The 21587-nt window shown below is 67.0% G+C and overlaps 1 protein-coding gene across 14 annotated transcripts in view; it reads right to left on the bottom strand.

The window, feature by feature from the left end:
* Positions 1-21587, bottom strand: part of RBFOX3 (RNA binding fox-1 homolog 3) — a 174877-nt gene that overhangs the window by 3806 nt on the left and 149484 nt on the right. For 5 of the 14 annotated variants that reach the window (XM_083805124.1, XM_083805122.1, XM_083805115.1 and 2 more), the window contains 9 exons: positions 20245-20738; positions 5436-5687; positions 4506-4643; positions 3948-4001; positions 3239-3331; positions 2000-2060; positions 1634-1687; positions 1215-1347; positions 173-212 (listed from right to left, as the gene is read on the bottom strand). In XM_083805124.1, the coding sequence (XP_083661250.1) occupies positions 173-212; positions 1215-1347; positions 1634-1687; positions 2000-2060; positions 3239-3331; positions 3948-4001; positions 4506-4643; positions 5436-5687; positions 20245-20346 (927 nt within the window). In that variant the 5' untranslated portion in view covers positions 20347-20738. Of the gene's footprint in view, positions 1-172; positions 213-1214; positions 1348-1633; positions 1688-1999; positions 2061-3238; positions 3332-3947; positions 4002-4505; positions 4644-5435; positions 5688-5849; positions 14628-20244; positions 20739-21587 lie in introns of those variants that run through there. The other 9 variants (XM_083805127.1, XM_083805116.1, XM_083805126.1 and 6 more) reach the window with 5 other exon arrangements.

Below are 21587 nucleotides of genomic sequence, written 5' to 3'. Positions count from 1 at the left end.
TCGGCCGCCCTCAGCCCCCTCTCACGTCCCCGCTGTGCTGCGATGCCCAGGAGCTGGGAAGGGGCTGCAGGCAGGGCAGAGCCCCCCGCGGAGCAGCACGGGGCTGATCACCCCCAAACCGCTTGGACAGGGTCCCCGGAGGTGACACCAGCCCCAGCACGGCTGCACTTACGTAGATCTCGGCTCCGTAGAACCCGTCCTGGTAGACGACCCTGCAAACGGAGCGGAGGTGTCAGCGCCGTGGGGCAGCTCAGGGCACTCGTGGGCACCGCGCTCACGGCCCAACGCCCGCCCGCAGTCACGCCGAGGGGATGAGGGCAGGTTGGGGCAGCGGGGGGCTCAGCGCGCTCAGCGCCGCTGGGCACAGGGGCAGCAAAACCCTTGGGCGGTGCCTGGGGTGCGCGGCAGCCCCGAGGTGGGGGTGTGCAGCGGGACGAGCGGCGGAGCTGTGGGGAAACCCGGTCCCAGGCACTGCTGGCGCCCCAGGGCCGCAGAACCCTGCAGCTGCACGGAGGCTGCCCGCGGCTCTCCTGCGTTCTGCTCGTAACCCGCGTGCCCCAGCCTGCGCCTGGGTGTGAAGCTGTGATAAACGCCCCCGGCTCTGCTCTGCGCAGGCAGCCTGTCCGGGGCCGCTGGCCGAGATGGATTGAGGTGACACCGGGGACCTGGAGGAAGCTGCTCCCAAGGCAGCGCATGGTTGGGAAGCGTCGGGATTGGGGGGGTGGAGGGGAACGGGGGATGGACACGTCCCATGCTGGGAGGGCAGCGACACGGGGCTGGGCAGAGCACAGCCCGAGGAGCTGAACCAGTCCGGGGGGGGCTTTCACAGCGATGGAGGACGGGCAGGTGCTCAGAGAGCCGTGCCTCCGTTCCTGAACACCTCCCCGGTGCGCGGGAGCCCGGCAGTGCAGACACTGACGGCAGCAGAATTGAAGCGATTCAGCACCAAACGCAGAGCCGAGCACAAGGCACCTTCTGTGGGGCGCCCACGAGGGCAGTCAGCAGCGGAGCCAGCCAAGAGGCTGCTGCTGCAGGGCACAGGGGCGGCGGGCGAGAAGGGGCTGAGGTGCCCCGGCCGTGCCAGACCGCAGCCCGAGGCGGGACACCCACCCCAAGGTGGGACCCCCCAACCCCGAGTTGGGCAGCACCCCGGCCCTTGGGGTCCAGGTAGCGCCAGGCCCCCGCCAAGCCCCCTGGCAGCCCCGGGTACTCACGCGCCGTAGGTGGGGATGGGGGGCGGCGGGGGCGCAGCCCGGAACGTGTTGTAGACGGCGCGTCCTCGGCCCCGTAAGTGCGCCCCTCGGTAGGCCACAGCCGTCCCCGTGGCAGGGTACGGGAACCCCGTTACTGCAGGAGGGAGGGGACAAAGACGGGATTTCTGCAGCAGCTCCCGACAGCACGCGTCTGGGACCTCGCAGTCACCGCGGGGCGTCCCAAGGCAGAGCGTCCGCCTGTGCCCGCAGCGGTGCCCCAGGGATGGGGCTGCCGGGGAACGGCCCCCGGGGCGAGAGTGACAGGGGGGAGGGAGCGGTGCATGCCATGGGCAGGGGCAGAGGGGCTGGGGGCCACTCAGAGCCGCGGCAAGGTGGATCACGGCGCAGCCGCAGCGTGGAGCTGAGGCTCGAGGAGTTACCTGCGTAGAACTCGGGGCCGTAGACAGCTCCCACCACCGGGTTCAGCTTCCAGCCTGCAGGCAGGGAGGGTTGGTGAGCTGGGGGGGGGGAGCCCACCGCGCCGCACCCCCCCGCCCCGGTCACCCCACTGGGCTCCCCCACCGCGGCTCCCATCCCCGGGGTGGCTGCAGGGGCACGGGGCACTCCGTGGGGCTGTGCCCCCGCGTTCAGGCAGGAGCAGCCACTCTTATTTCTGGTCAAGCACCAAAGGGCTTTTGCTGCGGGAGCTCAGCAGCAGCCGTGCAGCAATGGGAAGGTGCCCCGGGGTGCTCAGCCCCTCGGGCTGTGCCCGTGCCACCTCGGTCTCTCCTTGCACCGGTTCTTACCGTTGGTGTAGGGGTTCGCAGCCTTCTTGTTTGTCATGACCCGGGCCGTGGCGTTGTTCACCTGAGGAGAGAGGGGACGAGAGCTCAGCGCCTGCAGGCAGGGGGGCTGGCGAGGCCGCAGTCCAGGCCCGTTCGGCCGCACTCAGTGCGCGCTGCTGCTGCTTGAAACGCTGGAGGGAAGGACGAGGGGCGAGCGGGGATAGGCAGGGAGAGGCTCTCCTACGGCTGCACCGTGCGTGGTGCCGCCCTGACACAGCGCTGCACTGAGCATCCCTTGGGCTGGTTATCGATGCCCCAAGCTGCGGGTGCTGGGCTCAGGCTGAGTGGTGCTGGGCTCAGCCACCTCCAGCCCCCACTGCACGCCTGATCCTGGCTGCAGAAAGGATGCAGGAGCCCTGGTAGCTCCTGCCAGCGCCTGCAAGCTCCTGCCTGGCCATGGATGGGGGGACACTTCCTCAGAAGGCAGGGCCCGTCCATGGGTAGCGCTGAGCCCTGCCGGGCTGCCCCTCCCTGCGCTCAGCACTGCCGGGGGTGTTTGTGTCCAGCTCCCTCCAGGCGCTGCCCTGCATCCCCCTGCTCCTCAGGGCTCAGCTCGGTGCCACGCAGCCAACGGGCAAAGCCTGCGCCTGCCCGGCTGCACGAACGGCCTCTGGGGCTGGGAAGCGGCGGGTGCGAGAGGAGAGCTGCGTGAAGCACCCTGCCCGCACAGGGGGAGCTGGCACGGGCACGCGGAGCGCTGAGGCCGTCTCCGCCCTGCCACGCACGGGGCAGCTGCCCCCAGGCAGCGGGGGTGGGAGTCTGCTGGGCTCCCCCGGCACCGGGCAGGGCACAGCCGGACCCCGGCTCGGCGCCCCCCAGCTCTCCCCGCTGCCCGGGAGGTTCGTCTGAGCCCGTCCCTGCTTGCTGTCCGTGAAGACCTCCCTGCAGCTCCAACGCATGCTCCCCGTGCTGCATTCACGGCCGCATGCACGCGCCGGGCAGGCACCCCCGGGAACATGCAGGACCCCCGCAAGCTGAGCCGGTGGCCCCGGGGCCGCTCAGCGTGCGCGGCCCTGCCCGGGCTCCTCACCACGGGCGCGAGGGCACAGAGGCAGAGCCAGCGTGGGGCAGGGGGGAGCCCCCGCAGCCCCCGGGCAGCTCTGCCCCGCCTGCACCCCCGGCCGGGAGGGGGGCTCGGGGCAGCGCGGGGGGGATGCACAACACACGGCAGGCAGGGCACTAGCACACTTATCTGAGCACCTCAATCTTCCGGCCCTCTACGATCGTGCCATTCAGCTTCTCTCGTGCCCGGTCGGCATCTGTGCTAGTTTCAAAAGTTACAAACCCAAAACCCTGTGAGCAGAGGAGAAAAGGAGAAAGAAAGAGACAGAGAGAGACAGAGAGAGAGAGAGAGAGAGGGTGTGGGGACAGAGAGAGAGAGGGGGTGAATCAGGAGAGCTGGCAGAGGAGATGAGGCTGCCGCTGTGCGGAGACGGAGAGCCCGGGCCAGGTCCCCGCAGCGCCCGGGGGTCCCGGCTGAGGGCCCAGCATCGCCCGCGAGCTGGGAGAAGAGTCTGGGAGAGGGGCACAGAAAGCAGGGAAGATACAACAGAGACATCCACACACAGAGGGACACGAGCCGCCTCGTGCAGGCGCGGGACAGAGCGAGCCCTCCCCTCCCTCCAGCGCTGGGGCGCAGGCACCTCCGGCCGGCGCAGGGCACCAGGAGGCTGCTCCCCGAGACCGGGCACCCGCGCCTGGGGGCTGCTGGTGCCTGGCCTGCCCTGGTCCTGTGTCTGCCTTGGGGTGCTCCCAAGGGGCGAGGGGCAGCAGCACAGGGAGCAGGAGGGGAGGGGAGAGCGGGCAGAGCAGCCCCCGGGGGCACCCCGGGAAGCACGGACACGTCCCGGGGGAGCCGTGCCTGCCCCTGCGGCTCGCTGCAATGGCACCGGCCTCGGGCAGCACCCACCTTGGAGCCCCGCTCGTTGAAAATGATCTCCACGTCAAGGATCTTCCCGAATTGCTGCAAGCAGAGAGAGCAGAGGGTGAGTGCCTGCAGAGCCCCCCGCCCCGGGCTGCAAGCACAGGGCTCTGGTCCTGGGGGCCCCTCAGTGCCCTGCAGGGCTGAGCCTGAGCACAGCCCCATCCCGTCCCCCCCTCATGGTAGCCCTCTTCTAGGATCTGGGGGGTGTCGCTTCGCAGCTAATTAACCTGCACCACTCTAAATCTTAATGAGTGCTGGGAAGGGTGTGAAAGGAGAGGGACAAGGGCTCTGTTCTCACTCCTTGCATGGGCCTCAGCCTGACAGCCCGGCTGTTAACCAGGGTGGAAAGCCCTCTGCCCATCCCCTGCTGGCCAGCAGCGGGGCAGGCATCCTGCAGGCTGGCCCAGGACCCCGCTGGGGCTGGGCAGAGGGGACCCCCAGGGAAGGACGGTGCCAGGGCCCCCGCGGTGACCTGGGGACCGGGTGACCGAGAGCCTGAGCTGAGGGCAGCGGGACGTGGGTGGCTGCAGGGGCCGGACTCACCCCGAACATTTGCCGCAGGTCGGGGTCCCGGAATCGGAAGGGGATGTTGGAGACGTGTAACCTCTTGGGCTGCTGCTTGTCTGTGTTGTCTGAGGAATGTAGCTGCTGGCTGTCTGTCTGTGCCGCCTCGTCTGTCTGCTGCGGGAGCACCACCACCTCGTCAGCCCCACGTCTCCTGGCAGGGACTGCCCCCTTCTCCCGTGCTTGGCCCTGCAGCCCCCAGGGGCACCCCCGACCCCGTGGTCCCCACTCCCTGGGCAGCACCGTGCCAGCCTCCCGGGTCCCTCCCAGCAACCGGAGCAGAGCAGGAGCCCCCCGCTCTCAGGAGGGAGCACAGAGGGTCAAGGCGCTGCCTGTGCTGCCCTGCGAGCAGGGGGATGCTGGAGGGCAGCTCTGCAGGCAGCTGTGGCTGGGGGAGCTACAGCGTCACCCGCCCCATGAGCGGCACCAGGGAGGAGAAGCTGGGTGAGGGAGGGCAGGAGACCCACGGAGATCCAGCCGGCATCGCGTGGCTTCACGTCGGCTGTGGGACTGCAGCCCGGGCCAGCCCAGTGGCTCCGTGCCCAGGGACCATCACCGCAGCACACGCGCGTGCTCAGGGCAGGGGGCCGGGAGGGGCAGACCCCACACACGGGGCTGTGGTGGCCAGGCTGGGAAGTGCTCAGCTCAGCACTTTCCCCCCCACCCCCCCGAGCTGCATTACAACCACATAATTGAAGCTATCTGATTGGAAAGCAGCCAAGCAGGTAGATTACAAGTGATTAGAAATGACAGGGGGGCTGCAAGGGAGGCAGGCAGCCAGCGCATGCTCCTGCTGCCCCGGCCACTGCGGGGACACGCGGCCCCGGCGCCCCGAGGGGCTGCAGCCCGGGGGGTGCTGCCTGCCCCCGCACCCAGCCCGCAGCCTCCCCCCCCGTGCCTCTCCCTTACCGGTACCGTCTGCGTCCCTGCTATGGACTGTGTGCTGGCGTCGGTGCCCGGCTGCTCGGCGTGGCTCTGTGCTGGTGTGTAGAGGGTCATGGCGTGCTCCGGTACTGTGCTTTGCCCCGAGTAGTCCTGCGTGGGGTGGGGGTGCGGCGGCGCGTACTCTGCGGGGATGCCGTTCTGGGGGGGTGGGGGGTACTGGGCCGGGGGGTAGGGCTGAGCCATCGCGTCAGGTGGAGCCGTGGCGTCCTGGTTGCCCTGCCGAGACAGCAGCGCCGTCCCCCTTACCTGCTGGCTCCCGCCGCCGTCCCCGAGGTGCCAGGGCTGCGCCCTGCCTGGGGAGCGCTCTGGGGCTCTGTGGCTGGACCCCAGGGCCCCCTGACCCCCCACCCTGCCCCTGCTTTTTGTCCCCACGCCAACCTCAGTGCCATCCCCGTGCTACAGCAGCTCCCGCGCCGCATTGCCCGCTGTGCCTGCCCCGTGGCCGAGCCCCTCTCCGCTCCCCACTCCGAGCCCTCCGTGCCCGCTCTGCTGCGCCTTGGGCAGTGGGGGGCTGGGGGGCAAGGCATGGAGGGGACCAAGGCCACGGCTCCAGTGGGGACTAGCAGGGGGAGCCTGCACATCGCCCCCTTGGTGATGGAAACCGGGGCGGCCCTCGGTTTGAAGGCCAACATGGGGCAAAGCACGGCTGCACCACTGACATCGGCACCCGCCACCATCCTGCGCGCCCTGGAGCCTGGCCAGGAGGGCACTGAGGAAGGAGGGCAGTGGGGAGGGCAGGGCTGTCAGATGGCCTCTTGGCAAACAGCAGGCAGGCATCAATTAGCTGCTAAATATTTGATTAGGCCCTTTGCTGTAACACAGCTGGCCTGGCCGCCCTGGTCAAACGAGGTGAGCGGCACCTGTGCCACGGGCCGAGGGCCGCCCACGGCTGCTGCGGGGCTGGGGGATGCCGTGGGGCTGCCAGCCCGCCCCCCTCCTGCACAGCCCCCCTCCGTCTGCGCAGCCCCCCGGCCCTGCATGCACCCGCAGGCTCCCGCGCCCCCCACGCACGTGTGCGGCACGCAAGTGCCCACCGCCGAGCGCAGCGCCGGCAGCCCCGCGGATGCTTTACAACCTGCCGCGGCCGCCTCTCGCCCATGAAATACATCTGTGGCTCAGACCGTGGAGACAAGCTCCTTAATTGTGTGTGCGGCCGATTTATGGTGCGGAGGGATGCTGGGGAAGGGTGGGGAAGGGGGGGGCCGTGCCGCCAGCCGTGATCCCCCACCTGCCGCGGCCGTCGCGCCTGCAGGGGAGGCAGCAGAGCCTGTGCCGGGGGCACGGTGGGGACCACATGCAAACCCAGCGTGAACAATCCCGCTACAGATCTGCAAGTCATTCACAGGCTCGCAAGCGTCTTCCCGTGCTGACTCAGCTGCCCGGGGCCGCGCCAGCCAGATGCGCCTGCCAGCGCCGGCCGGGGCTGGCGATGCTGCAGGGCGGCGCAGGCAGCGGGCGGCAGAGCCCTGGCCCCCGGCACTGCCCCCGGGGTAATGCTGCTCCCTGCACCGCGGTGCTCGCCCCGCTGCTCTGCCTTTTCCCCGCGCACCCTGTGCCTGAGCCCGCTTTGGGAAGCGAGCAGACGCCCCAGTCGCGCTCCCAGCACCCAACTCTCCCTGCCAGCGTCCCCAACGCGTGCACGGAGCAGGCAGCAGGAGCATCTTGCAGGGCTCCCGCGTCCCCCTGCGCTGCCACTCATCTTTGCTGCCATCACAAGCAGGATCAGCCACCAGCATGGCAGGGACCGAGCGGCCGCCTGCGGGGGCTCAGCTCAGCCCCTTCGCCAAGGCTTTAGCTGGGAGGTTTTTAGTTTGGGTTGGCAAACCCAGCCCAGAGGGCAGCGCCAGTCTCTGCCCCACTCCGTGCCGGCGCCTGGTGGCAGGGCTGCATCCAGCCCCAGGAGCTGGGCACCCTGGCCCCGACGGCCGCAGGCAGCGAGAGCAGAAGCCCTGGGGATGGCCCGAGCAGGAGGAGCTGTGGGGTGGCAATGGGGACACAGACAGGGGCCGGGGCAGGGGCCGGCCCCACCTGCACAGGTCTTGGGCCCCACTGGCTCCTCGCCAGTCTGCCCCGACAGCCACGTTCATATCCGTTATTAATTAGGGCTGTCGCAGGGCTTGTCAGCCCAAGTATTATTTCATTCAGGGGCCATTAGGTTCCCCTGTTTTGCTGCTTGCCATCTCCAGGGCTGCTGGTGCTGCAGAGGCGCAGATCTACGGCTCCCGCGCGCCTCCCTCCCACCGCGCGCTGTCCACCAGCCCTGGACGGGACAGGAGCTGCTCCTCCTGGACGGGACAGGGCAGGGGGCCCTGCGCAGGGTTTGGGGTGCTCGGCTCCGCGGTGGGCTCTGCAGGGGAGAGGGATCGTCAGGGGTTTGGCTGAGGGACACCCAGTGCTGCCTGCTGCTGCTCACCTCTCCGCACCCTGCGCTGCTCCTGTCCGCCCGCGCTGCCGGCTCTGGGCAGAGCCGTTGTCAGTGCCCAGCTGGGTTTGGGCTCACAGAGCACAGCCACGGGGTGAGGACGTGGTGACCCCTGCAGCCGGGTGCCCCCGTTTCGGGCCGTGTGGCCCGTGAAGTGGTGCCAGCCCGTGGGTGTTGGGGATGCGGGGCTCCGCCGGGCGTCCCTGCTCGCTCACCGCAATTCCCTGCTGGGAGCGCAGGGGATGCTCTCGCATGGCACTTTATAGGGCGGCTTTCCGCATTTTCATTAAAAGATATTCTGGTTATTAATGGCCCGTAGCCCTCATTTAGTAAATGAGACAGGAGATTAGCGCGTTGCCCGAGACCGAGTGTGGAGCAAAGCAGGCGGAGCTCAGCACGGCGCAGGGGGTGCGCGTGGTGCCCAGCCGCCTCCGCTCCCCGCACTGCCCAGGCAGGATGAGACCCCCCGGGCCCAGCCCCTGCGCGGTGTCCCCCTGCCCTGTCCCCCTGCCCTGTCCCCCTGGGCACTGTCCTCCTGCCCTGTCCGCAGCTCAGCCCCACGCAGCCGCTGCTGCAGCAGGCCGGTGTTGCCTGCACCCTGGCAGGCAGGGGGTGGATATCATCTTTAGCTGATTAAATGTCCCTCATTAACGAGTTTCTTTAATTAATGAAGTTTTTTTGTTTGCTCCACTTGCTTTCTCCCCACCGCACTCTGCCTCCTCAGCACAATCCAGGCCATTTCCTTTCAAGTCATTTAGCGCGTGGGGCCGGTTCCTGCCGACGCCGCACTTTGGTGATTGTGCCTGTCAGCTCGGGGCTGACGACGCCATTTTTAACATTTTCTCCTTTTTAAGAAAATAACGCACCGGAACCCCACGAACACACGGGAGGTGTCCGCACAGCCAGCTGAGCGCAGCGTCACGCTAACGAGAGGTGCCGGCACCCCGTGGCGCCGCAGGCAGCGCTGCCTGCCCCCTCGAGGGTCGGTGTCACGCCCGGCTCCTGAACTCACGTGGTGTTCCCGGGGGGGAAAGGCAGCTTGGACAGCGGCGGCTGTGCCGCTGCAGCGTGCGGTTATCAGCCGCTTGTGATAAGGCATCTCCCCGGGCCACCCGTCTCTGGCCTCGGGCGGGCGGTGTGGTGGCCCCGAGGTGGCCCCAGGAGGGGACGCGCGCATCTCGACAGTCCACGCACGTGTTGTCACGGGCTCAGCACGCTTCGCACGCCACCTGCGGTGGCACGGGGACTCCTGCAGCACTCAAACCCCAACCCCGGGCAGCTGGGCGAAGGGCCGGGGTCCTGACCCCACCACGGCACCAAGGCAGCCACGAAGCAGCAGCTCCTCCGAGCCGCAAGCCCGGGTGCTGTCGGGCTGGCCCCGGGGAGCAGCAGACTGCGCTCAGGCAGCACTGCGGCACCTCCAGGCAGCCTGGCTGCCCCTCGCGAGCCGTCGGCGCGCCCCCGGCCGCATGGAGCCCGCCCCAGGTGGGAGGCAGGGGCTGAGCGGTGCCCCCAGCCTGCCTGCACCAGCCGCTCCGCCGGCACCAGGGCAGCTGCTCGCTGCCGCAGCAGGCCCGCAATGTGAGGCTGGCGGCAGGACGCGCTGTGCCCACCAGCACAACGCCGGAGCTGGGGAACGACCCCGGGGAGAGCCGAGGCTGCTCACGGCCTCTGGGGACCGACCGCCTGCTCCCACGTGTGGGGAAGCAGTGAGGAGCCTTTGCACCCAGAGCAGGTGGTGCACACGGAGCCGGAGCAGGCAGCGGAGCCGAGCTCGGGCAATGCCCCGGCGGCAGCAGCATGAGGGTCCCGGCACGGCCCCGGGGCTGCCCCAGCTCCTGTGCGGGCACAGCGCTCCCGTGCAGCGGGGCTGCCGCGAGGCTCTGCCGGTGCGGCCGCCTGCGTGACAGCCACGCCGTCTCCTCTTCGATCCAGCCGCTCTCTCATGCTAATGACTGTCAACATGAAACAGAGGCCGTGAAGGGGAAGAAAATTACTCCCTGAAAAGGAATTGACTGATCCCCGTCATTTCTCAAGGAATCACTGACCTGTGAATATTTCATTACCCAAAATGCTGCGCCATCCATACAAAGCAGAGCTCCGGGGCCCTGGGGCAGCACAGCCGCGGATCCCGGGCTGGAGGGGGCGCAGGGCCCCACGCGTGGGGGGCTCACAGCGGGGACGTCCTGGCCGTGGGCAGCCCCCGCCCGTCCCACGCTGGCGGCACAGCCCGCAGCGCCCCTCGGCCCGGGAAGGAGCAGCGAAAGGAGGCGCGGAGCTGGGGGCGGCAGCCGCTGCACTGAACGTCTTCATTAAGGACGTGGCAGGGGAGGGGTGAAGAGCCGGCTAATGGCATCTGCCAAGGATGCTCCGCTGGGGAGCTCTGCAAAGAGCAGGGAGGACGCAGATTTAACAGGCAGGGACCCCGCGGCAGCACAAGACACGGCCTGGGACACGCGGCTGGAGGAGCAGGAGGGGACGCAGGGCAGCGCAGAAGAGCCACCTCCTGGGCGCACCTTCGGCCACGGGGGAGCCGTGGGAGGGCTGGGACCCTGCCGGGGGCAGCTCCCCTTGCAGCACGGGTGGCTCCCACTCATGCTGGCTGCGGGGCCGTGAGCCCGGGAGGCCGGGTGCCACCGACAGCTAGGTGGCACCCAGCGGGAGGGAGGTGGCCGCGGAAGCGCCGTGCGCTGGCACAGCCGCTCAGGGCACAGCTGCTGGCACGTCCCTGTCACCTCCGGCACGGGGGTGACGGGGCAGGGGGGGGGACGGGGTCCAGCACGGGCTCCTGCCTCCATCAGCCGGAAACTTAGGAGCTGAGGCTGCATGAAATATTCATGAAGTAAATGGTGCAATTTCATCTGCATTCAGCCAACTTCATGTATATTTCAGAGTATTATGAAATGATAATGTTGTGTAACTGAGGCGAGACGGGGGTGCTTCGCGGGGGCTCCGGGCTGCCGCCACCTCCCGCCCCCCGCACCCCGGTGACATTTCCCGGGCTCACATGTACCTGCGCGGGGAGGGACCGGGCCGCGTCACTGCTGGAGATGGGCCAGGATCCGGCCTGCCCAGGGCCGCACCGAGCAGCAGCACCGCTGCTCCGGGACGCTCCGAGCGCTGCCGGCGGTGCCAGGCTCACCCCGAGCAGCCCCAGCTCCGAGCCTGCAGCTCTGGGGATGCCGCTGGAGAGCTGCGTCGCGCTGCCCCCCCCGCACGCAGCTCTTCCTGCAGGCATGCCAGAGCAGCGCAGACCCAGCGTTTGCATACACCGGCCAGGATTTCCAGGAGCGCTCGGTCTCCAGCAGCCACTAAAGGGCTTGGAAAAGCCAGGCACGCAAGGCACGAGCGTGGCTGCAGAGTCCTGGGCACGGGCACAGGCTGGGAAAGGAGCCGTGTCCCCAGTGGTGTCTGCCCCAGCTGCCTGCTCCTGCTGAGCCCCTGCAAACAGCCGTGCCTCGGCTGGGCACTGCCTGCCGCTGCTCCAGGGCTGGCCCAGACACCCCCGAGGCTGGTCCCAGTGGCTGCCGGCAGTGATCACTGAGCAGCACAGGGAGCCCCGCAGCCTCCAAAGAAGCTCCTTGCACCAACACCTGAACTGCAGCATCCGTGCCTCCTGCACCCCGGCCCACCGTGGGCACATACATGCACCTCCTGCTCCCCACAGGCACCAGGCACCCCTGCAGCACCACCAGGCCCTGCACAGCCCTGCCTGTGCGGACGGATGTCCCTGCTCTCCGGGCCCCTGCCCATGTTCCCCTCACCCTGCTGGGCAGCGGCGCTGGGCCGGGACCCTGTGCCCAGCTCCCAGCCTCAAGCCCCAGTGTCTCCAGGAGCCAGCAGCTGCGATGCTGGTTGGTGTCAGCGCCCCCTGAGCCCAGCTCTCCGGCTGCTCCCTGCGCAGAGTGCGCACAGACCCCATGGAGCAGAGCCCAGGCAGGATGCGACAGCGCGGGACTCGGCGAGTTCCAGCCCCGGCAGGACCCAGGGCCTCGTGCCTCCCCTGCGAGCACCGCGGCAGCTCCAGCCCACCCGCTCTGCCCGTCGCGATTTGCACCCCGCAGACACACCGAGCGTGCGAGCTCGCAGGGAGAGTGCAGGACTGGAGCCAGCTGCTCGCAGCTCTCCCGAACTCATTTCTGTGACAGCCCCCCCGTGACAGCCGGCTACGGCCACACGTCCCCTGCCACATCCCACCTCTAGACCCCTGCCACTGCATCGCCACTGCGATGCTGCCGCAAAGCCGCCCGTGGCAGGCCCCGAGCAGCCGCACGTGGAGCTCGCCGGCACGCAGCCCGGTGACCAGGCGCATGCGCGCGGCGGCAGCGTGGGCGCTCAGTAAACACGTACTCGCGTGTGCACGCAGAGACAAGCTCTCTCACGCAACCCTCTCTAATAGGCAGTCAGGAGCATAATTTTTCCTCTAATTACATATTCAGCACTTCTGAGAAAATGAGATTTTGGTAATTCAATTGGACTGAGAAGCAGGGCTATAATAAAATGAAATTTGTAACAATCGCACAGTTAAATTAGTTAAATGGAGAGGAAGGAGCTGTGGAAAATTGACCCCTCGATCTCCTAAAGACTAATCAGACATTTGAACTGAGTTGTGCTAACAAAGCCCCTGGGGTGTTGCAGAGGCAGAGAGAAGGGAGGAGAACAGAGGTGTGCGAGGGAGGAGCTGGAAAGCAGCCAGGGCGAGGGGTGCCACGGGGCCCTCTGGTCCCGGTGCTGGGCTAGGAGGGGTCTGGCGGGGAGGGTACCAGGCAGTGCCGGTGCTGTGCCCTCCGCAGGAGCCCCACGCTGTCCCGGCGATGCCTGCCCTGTGTGGCCACCGGCTCCCAGCACTGGCCAGTGCCACGGCAGGCACGCGCCGCATCCTGGCCGGGCGCTGGGGCACAAAGGTGCCCGAAGGACAGCAGGCGGCCCCTCTGCCAGCGGGAACAGCAGGGACACGGGGCAGTGGTGCCCAGCGGCGGGACCAGGACCTCGGCACAGCAGCACAGCACGGGCCAGAAGCAGGGACAGGTACAGGCACGGCACGGCACCCCGCGGCACACCGGGCGGGTGCGCTTGTCCTGGGGGTGGCGGGCAGAGGGGCGTCCCACCAGCTGGAGGGGCTCTGCAGCAGGTAAAAAGTAATTAGCCTCAGTATTTATCTTGTTGTTCGTCTTCTTATTTTTTTTCTTGTAAAGGAAAAGGAGAAAAAGGCGAGTTTCTCATTTGCAAGTTAATTAGTCTAATTAGCTCTAATTAAGAGCTCCCCACACAATGCAGATCACAAATAAGCTGCAACTGTCGCCTGCTCTCGCTCTTCTCTCCCTATTTTTGATTTTATACCAGAGACTTTAGAAGGCCCCAGCCCGCCCCGCAGCACAGCCCTGCAGCTCCCCATCCTGCTCGCTCCCTCCACATCCTTCTCCAGCCCCAAAATCAGGCTCTCCCCCCCTGCTCCCCCACAGCCCCGGCTCCCGGCCCAGTGCCCCTGGCTCCAGATGCAGCCCCACCAGCACGGCGCATCCCCAGGCCAGCCGGGCAGAGTGCTGCAAAGAAACGGAGAGAAAGCTGCTGGAAAACGGGTTTCCTGGGCCCAAAAGCAGCCGACCAGGCGACGGAAGGTTCGGGAGCACACGCACTGCTGCGGGCTCCTCCGCCTGGCCGCAAGCTGCAGGAGGCGGTGGGGATGCTGGGGGCAGAGCGCGCCCCAGCACCGTGCCGGGGGCTGGCATGGGACGGGGCACACCGAGCACAGCTCCTGCCGCTGCTTCCTGCCTCGTGGCCCTGCACCGCCTCAGCACCGCCAGCTCCCGTCCCCTGCTTCGCTGCAGCACGGCTCGAGGAGGCGCGATGGCAGGAGGGGAGCAAAGGGTGAGAAGTTCGGGGGCCGCGTGGCGCGTCACCAGCCCCTGCCCACCTTCCCCCGCGCCGCCGAGGGAACAGATGTTGCGTGGCACTGAGAAACAGCAGCAATCATGTCAGTTTATGTGTCATTTTCTACTTGGGTAATGTGAGCAGTGAAGGATCGCTGCTCGGAGACGAGATGAAAATCATGACAAAGTGCTGCAAGCCCAGCACTTTGGCGAGGGGGAGCCGGAGCAGCCAGACCTGCCTCGTGCCTGGCTGCTCACCAGGAGCCCTGCAGCGAGCCCCCGCCGCCAGCACAGCCCGGGCTGGCCGGGCCCTGGGGCACGCACCCACAGCAGCCCGGGGCTGGGCGCCGTGGGACGAGGTCCGGCACCCGCTGGGCACGCGGCCGCCTGGTGCCACGGCCACGCTCCGGCCCCAGCACCCGCTGCAAGCCCGCGAGGGCCGGCAGAGCTCTCCCAGGAGCAGGCGCAGCAGCTCCACGGCTCTTTGACGGAGAGGAAATGGCTGAGACGCCCCGAGCATGGGAGCGAGACCCAGCTCTGCAGGGTGCCACGCCAGCCAGGTCCCTGGGTCACCCTGCCTTCCAGCGGCACCGGCCGGTCCTGGCTGGTGACACCCGCATGTCCCCAGCGTGGAGGCAGAGGGCTGCCTGAGCGCCGCTCGCTCCCGACACCATCTCTGTGAACTCCCTCCTCCAACTGGGTCTCCTTCCAGGGCTCGTCTCACTCTGTTTAATAGGTTCTTGGTGCCAGGGATCACATCTCAGCAGTGCTGCTTACACAGGGGGCTGGAGCGAATCCTGCTGATGCTGTGCAAACCCAATTTGTAAGATCCATGCAGTGCAGACAGGACGTGAAAGCTGCTGGGGTGGGGGCCCTGCTCCGGGGGGGGGGGGGCGATGCAGGAGCTGGCGACTGCCGGAGCCAGCTGGATGCTCAGGAAGGTACGAGAGTGGCAAAGCGAGAACCCGTCGGGGAGACGCTGCTCAGGGACAGCGGGGCTGGCTAGGGGGGTTGGAACTGTACCAGACCCCTCGCAGGCAGTGGCCAGGGCCCAGGGAGATGCCTGCCCTGTGACAGCCGCCAGAGGCCCCTCGCCCAGCCGCGACCCCACCTCACCCCAGCGCCTTCCCACCGCTCTGGCCCAGCTCCGTGCGCCGGTCAGCGCCTCCCTACCCGCATCCCACGGAGCCCAGCACCGCAGCTTGGGCTGCAGCACCAGCTGTGCCACGGGCTGCAGCAGCACCTGCTCCACGAGTGCGGCCACTGTTGCCCTCCGCCTCGCTGAACGCCAGGGAAGGTGATGCAGGTTAAAGCCCACCTAGGGGTGCCTGGGGCTCGGCCCCGCTTGGCAGCGGAGGTGCGAAGCCCCGCAGGCAGGCGCTCACCCCAAGCTTGCTCCACAGCAGTGATGTTACAGTGAGCCAGTCCCGGTCCGGCTGGGATTGCAGAGCCCCTGACCTGGGTTCACACCGGGGCAGGGGCTCGTGGGGCAACAGCTGCTCCTGCTGAGGAGCCCCAGCAGCCAGCACGTCCCCGGGCACAAGCAGAGACGTGCTGCACCGCCTTGAAGCCCTCCCAGGCACACAGCATGCAGGTGTCCGCGTGTGCTCCGCACCACTGAGCCCGTCCCCACGCTCAGCCTGCAGCCGGAGCTGACGCCCGGGGCTGGCATTTACCAGCATCGTGCTCTGCTCACCCGTGCCGATGGCTCCCCTGCTCCTGCTGCCGCCTGGGTGAGATCGGGGATGCCGAGGCCAGCCCAGCCTGGGGCTGCCACTTTAGCAGATGCCACGGCACCAGCATGAACTTTCAAACCATTGGTTTTGATGGGCTCTGAGTCCCACCGCCCCCAGGCCCTGCATTGCAACACTGGGAAAACGCAGCTATCTGCCTCAGACATTCGGTTTTCTCCTGCACAACGTAACCCCCCCCCAGCGTTTCCCAGTGACAGTGCTTTTTCCACTCTTTTCCATACCCTCTCAGCCCCACGTCCCGTCCCGTGCGCATGCTCGCCCGTACAGCTGCCCTGAAGGGACCAAGCTGCCACCGAAGCACGGGAGCTGGGCGGCACCGCTGCCGCCTGCGGGGACACCCCGAGCGCGGGGGCTTGGAGCTGGGGGGTCCCCACCACCCACTTGCCCAGCGGTGCCGCGGCCGATGGACGCAGTGCGTCCGTGCCGAGCCGGCGGCGGGGAGCCGAGGCTGCGCAGAGCCCAGGAGGAGCTCGGAGCTGGGAGCTCGGCCCCAGCTGGGAAATCCGCCCCAGGCGCTGTCCTGCTTGCACGCCCGGCCCCGAGTAAAGGTGCAGGCGGGTCTGGGGGCACCCACGGGACGCGGGCGGGGGGAGCCCGCGGGGGCAGGCTGAGCCTGCCAGCCTAATTAGCCTTTCTTCTGTGTTAAACCACATCCCTCCAATGACTGCCTGTAATGCTTTAAAGAATGATAGATACTAAATCTAATTTAATCTACTCATTCACCCATCACTATAGTACTAAAATAAGAATATACCTATAAAAAGAGCATCGCCAGGCAGAGTAGGCCTAAATTACAGCTATTGTGGGAAAACCAGCTTCACAAAAGCTAAAATTAATGCCAGTGTTTTCAATATATTAAAAAAAGAGGAAAACATTTTTTTTTTGCGGCTTTAAAGCCTTTCCTTCCCTGTGCAGGAGACGTGGAAGCTGCAGTGCGGGACATGTGCCCGGGAGCCACAGAGCCACCAAGCAGCCGGGTCCGGGCTCGCGGCTCTGAGAAATGCGCAAGCAGGGGGAAGAAACCAGCTTTTAAATGAACCCGCTGCTGCAACACGCTACAATATTGCTAGGAATAGACTTGCTCCCTAAAAATATAATATGCTAAACTTGGCAGCAGCCCTTTTGGAGAGGAATTTTCCAAGCAGCCTTTTGCAGAGGCTGTTTCCCCAGCAGGTCGGGCGCTGCTCAGATGAGCCTGCTGCGCCGCGGGCTGGGCAGCGCCGACGGACCGCGGGGAGCAGGGACACCCCGACGTGCCGCCAGGTGAGCAGCAGCTCGGGGTCAGCTCCGCCGTGGGACTGAGCCCACCTGGAAATGAACCCGAGCTCAGGCACAGCCCCGGCATGCCGGTGGTTCCCCGCACAAGATGCCTGCACCTGGGGCTCCACCGCTCTAACGCTGATGCTGAGTCTGAGCCTGGGGCTGTTCCGGGTCAGCAGGGCGTCTCTTCCTGGAGTGATTAGCTGCTCCTTTATAATTATAGTGCAGACACTTCCAGCAGTGACTGATTCCTCCCTTAACTGAACGCAACAATTGAGGTCTCCCTTTAAGCCGAGGCCCGCCCTGAACAAGCAGCTCAACGTTGCACCAAAGCCCAGCGAAGACAGAGCATTCCCGGCTCCCTCCTGGCTGCCGACCCCGCTCCCATCCCCGTGTCCTCGCCAGGGGCTGGCTGCCCTCCTGCCCCGCCAGGCAGGGTGCACGGGGCCGCTCGATCGCCCCACATTTGCAGCACGCAGAGAGCTGGGCCCGGGGCTGGGGCTGGGGCTGGGGCAGGAGGTGAGCTGCCCCGGCTGCGAGGTGCTCCCGTGAGCTGCCAAAGCCCAACCGCAGCGGGATTTCCCCCGGTGTTCGGCTACTCAAAGTTTTGCAGGCAACTTCGTTTCTTGGTCCTTCCCTCAAATACAGTCGCTATTGAAAATACGAGTGCCGGGGCACACAGACACAAGCTGCCTCTGGGGGAACAGAAACAGCAAACACCAAGGAGCTCCCGCAGGGGCGCCTGCTGCCTCAGGGGACTTGTGGGGTCAGCGGGCCGCAGGGACCGCTCGTGCCTGCTCAGCGCTGGCCCCGCAGCTGCGTGGCACCCTGCCCTGCCTGCAGCCAGCACGGCCACCGGCACGCGCCTCCCCGGCCGGCTGCGGGGCTCCCGCTCCCCGTGCTGCACCCGCGCCTGCTGCACGGACATCTGCCTTGCTAGGCAGGCACACGGGCTCCGGGCTCATGACTGCACCCCAGAAGGTCTAAGGTGAACTTCCCCCAGCCAACCTCAATTCCGAACAGAAGTTTGTTGAAGTCTTCCAGGTGTTTCCAGCTGTGCACAGGTGAAACGAGCCCACGCTGACTTGAGGCGAGCTCTGGTGCACCTGGGTACGGGGCACGCACCCAGTAACAGCATCGCTGCCCCGCAGGCTCCTGGTGCATTGAAGCAGTCGCTCCTAAAATCCAGAGTGAAGCCAGGGACAAAGCGCTGACACAGTGAACGACCTGGGCAGAGACACCGCGCCCCAAGCAAGCCCCTGGCTCAGACAGGCAGGACGAGGCGCAGCCAGCAGCATCCTCCCGTGCCCTTTCCCCACATGACTGCTGCCAGCCATGCCCCTTCCTGACGTCTTGCTGCCAGCTCACCAGAAACATCATCGTCTCCAAACCCTGGGTACAGAACCTCATCGACAGACAAACTCAGGGGAAAGGACAGAGACTTTGGCTTCCATCTCACCCATTAGCGGGTGAAAATCCAACTCCAAATCTCTTCATAAACCCCTCCTCTCTGGCTTGCGAGGCCAAACCTGCTGCCAAGGAGCAGGATGCTTCTGGGAGAGCGGGGAGGAAGAGACGCTGAGCACCATGTCCGAATTACACGAAATGGGGCAACGAAGGGCCCAGAAACCGCTGGGTGCAAGAGGCCACAAGTGGGGAAGAGCCGCGAATGAGATAATGCCTTTCCTTCCTGCAGACCTCACGCTGCACTCGCACACGTCCCAGCCGGCCGTCAGCACCGCGGCCTGCCCCAAGCCTGCCCCAAGCGCCGCCGTCCTCTGCTGCCTCCAGCACCAGCACCGGCACCAGGACCAGCACCAGCACCGGCACCAGCACCGGCACCGGCGCGGCCGCAGCCCTGGAGCTGCAGGCAGTGCAGCCGCTCTGCGCACCGCGTGCCTGCGACATGCGGGAGCAGCGGGGCCCTCGCAGGTAGCGGGCAGGGAGAGGGGGCTCCGGACAGAAAATAAAATTCCCCACATCCCTGGCTGCTCTGAGAAGTGGCTCCAGGCCCTGTGCTGCCTCCCGGTTCAAAGCAGCCGATGTGCTCCCTTCAGACGCACAGAAAACCTCCCCGGGGACACGTGGGGGCTTGGGGACGATTTCTGCTCCGTGTCAGATGCCCCAAGCCTTCCTGGTGCGCCGGGACACGCAGAGCAGCATCCGCGGATGATCTGCTGTGCTCTGCGCAGCCCAGGAAAGCGCAGATCAAAATTCAGCCCAGCCCCAGCTCGCCCACAGCCTCTGCCTGCAGGAAGGTGGAATAAATCACGCACTGTTTCGGCCAGCCTCTGCAGCAGCCCCGCGCGAGCCCCAGGCCCCCTGCGCATGCAGCGGCTGCCCATACACTTGTGTAACCGGCAGCAGCGCTGGCTTCACCAGCTCCGGCCCCGGCGCGCCGGCCAGAGCAGCCCGGGCCTTGCCGGCCCCAGCTCCAGCTTGGCTGCGCGCTGGCCGTAAGCCCGTGTGGACGCAGGCTCTGGGAAACGAAACGCAGCCCCCAGCCCTTCCCCAGCGCGGGCGGTGGGCTCTGCACCCGCGCCGAGCTCTGTCCTCAGCTGCCAGGTGAGCCGCGCAGGCCAGGCGGAGCGCGGTAGGATGCTATGAATTTTTAAACTCCTGAAAGCACAAATGGAGCAGTTAGCCCGGCTGGGAGACTGGGATTTCCGACGCAGAGAAGAGGCTTTTGAAGAAAACGCTGCCTCTCCTAAGCCGCGCTTCCCCCGGGATGGCGAGCCTGGAAATTCATTGTGCTGGGTCCAGGCAGGTCCCAGGAGCCACGAGCCCCGACGAGAAGTTGGAAGCCAAGCTGAGGGCACAGGGGACCCGCTGGCCGCCAGCAGCCCGGCGTCGGCCGCACGAACTCCAGGCTCGCCTGGACCAGCCGCTGCTCCCGGGATCCGTCTGCAGCACCTCCGTATCCACAGCCGGGCAAAGCCATTTGAGCTCGACACCGCGTCCCAGCTACAGACACGCACGACGTGAGCGCACAGCTCACACGGACGCACATACATGCACACGTGTGTGCACGCATGCGAACTCCTCGCTCCCCCTGCTCCCGGTGGCAGCCCAGGCCACGCAGGAGCCGGGTTCCCGTGCGCGGAGCATCGAGCATCTCCCCGGGCTTCTGCCGAAGAGGAGCAGCACCGAGGAAGGGCAGGTGCTGGACCCGCGCCGGCGGCTCTGCCTGCCGCACTGCCAGCGCCTCGGCCCCCTCCAGCCCCGGCTGTGCTCCCCAGCCCTGCTCGGAGCAGCCTCCTCGGCACAAAAAGCAGAGAAAGCCCCCGACGAACTCGCAACCCAGACCCGCGAGCGGCCGACGCAACAAAACTCGCCGGTGCCGGCGGGGAGGATGCGCCGGAGAGGCCAGGAGAGGCTGGAGAGGAAGAGGTTAAGCTCTGACCCTTCGCTTAGAGAAAGCACGTGTGAAGCGAAAGCAAAAAAATTCCCAGAAGAGGGTCACTTACCTGTTGGAGGTAGAGGAAGGCTGGAGGACAGGGGAGAGAGTGAGGAAGCATGCCTGAGTTGGAGACAAGGAGGCAGCCCGAGTTAGCCATGGAGCACAGCATGTGTTGACAGGTAGCCGTGAAGCTGCTCGCAGTTTCGTCCTCTTCTACACACTGCTTATCCTCTGTCTTCCTGGCTCTCCCCTCTGGCTCTCCCCCTCCTCTTCCGTCCCCTCCCGTCCCCCTCGGGCGCTATTTAGGAGGAATTCATCTGAGGAAGGCTGGCCTCGCTCTGCTCTTACACTGAAGGAACAATGCTCGGCTATTTACTCCGGTGCCATTAGACGCTGGCACTGAACGAGCGGTCTGCAAAGGGTGTGCGTGTGAGAGAGAGAGGAGAAGGGGGAGAGAAAGGAAGGGGAGGAGGAAGGGAGAGGGCGAGGGAGTGAAATAAAAGGGGTGGGAGTCGGAGGAGGAGGGGGAGTCCCCTGTGCATTCAGACATCAAACAGAGCTCTGTATAAAATGAAGAGAATCCGTAATGACATGAGAACAGCTGATCCCGCACTTAACCCCTCCGCTGCCGCCGCCTCGCAGCCGCCTTCCCGGCCCCGGGCACGCGCGATGCTGCTGCGGGGGGGGGCTGCGGGGGGGCTGCGGGCAGAGCCGGGTCCCCCCCACCCCCCCCGGGCTCGGCAGGACGCGAGGGGAGCTCCCGGGGGCTGCGGGCGCCGCACCGGGGGCTGCCGAGGGGCCGGACGGGGACCCGCCGCCCCCGCACACGCACCACGCTCTCCGGGCACACACACGCAGACACGGACGGCCACGCGCGGAGCCCGCAGCGCCCCGCACCCCCCCCCCCCCCCCGCAGGCGGACCCCCGGCACCGACCCCCCCCCCCAACCCCCCCGTCCCCTCCCCCGGCCCGGGGCCGCCCCGCGACCCCCGCCTTGCACGGGCGGCTCGGGGCTGGGGCACGCGGGGGCAGCCCCACGCGCGGCTCTGTCGCGGCGGCCGTGGCGACAGGGGGGCGGTTATGGCGATAGGGGGTTGGCCACAGCGATAGGGGGGCGGTTATGGCGACAGGGGGGCGGTTATGGTGATAGGGGGGTGGCCACAGCGATAGGGGGGCGGCCGGGCCGCGCACACGCGTGTGTGCTCCCGGGGGGCCCGTTGCCACCCGGTGCCCCCCGAGCCGCCGGGCTGGGCGCAGGGGTCCCGGGGGCGGCTCCGGGCCCCAGAGCAGCCGGCGGGGCTTTGTGCTCGGCTGGGTGGGAAAGGCAACCTGGGTTCGGCTCAGTTTCCATCTTGGCCAAACGCGATGCACAAAGGCAGGTCTGTGCCAGCAGCTGCTGATGCTCTGTCT

This window comes from Anser anser, assembly GCF_964211835.1.
Source record: "Anser anser genome assembly, chromosome: 19".
In the NCBI taxonomy this organism is placed as follows: domain Eukaryota; kingdom Metazoa; phylum Chordata; class Aves; order Anseriformes; family Anatidae; genus Anser; species Anser anser.
This window is presented reverse-complemented; position numbering and strand designations above follow the sequence as displayed.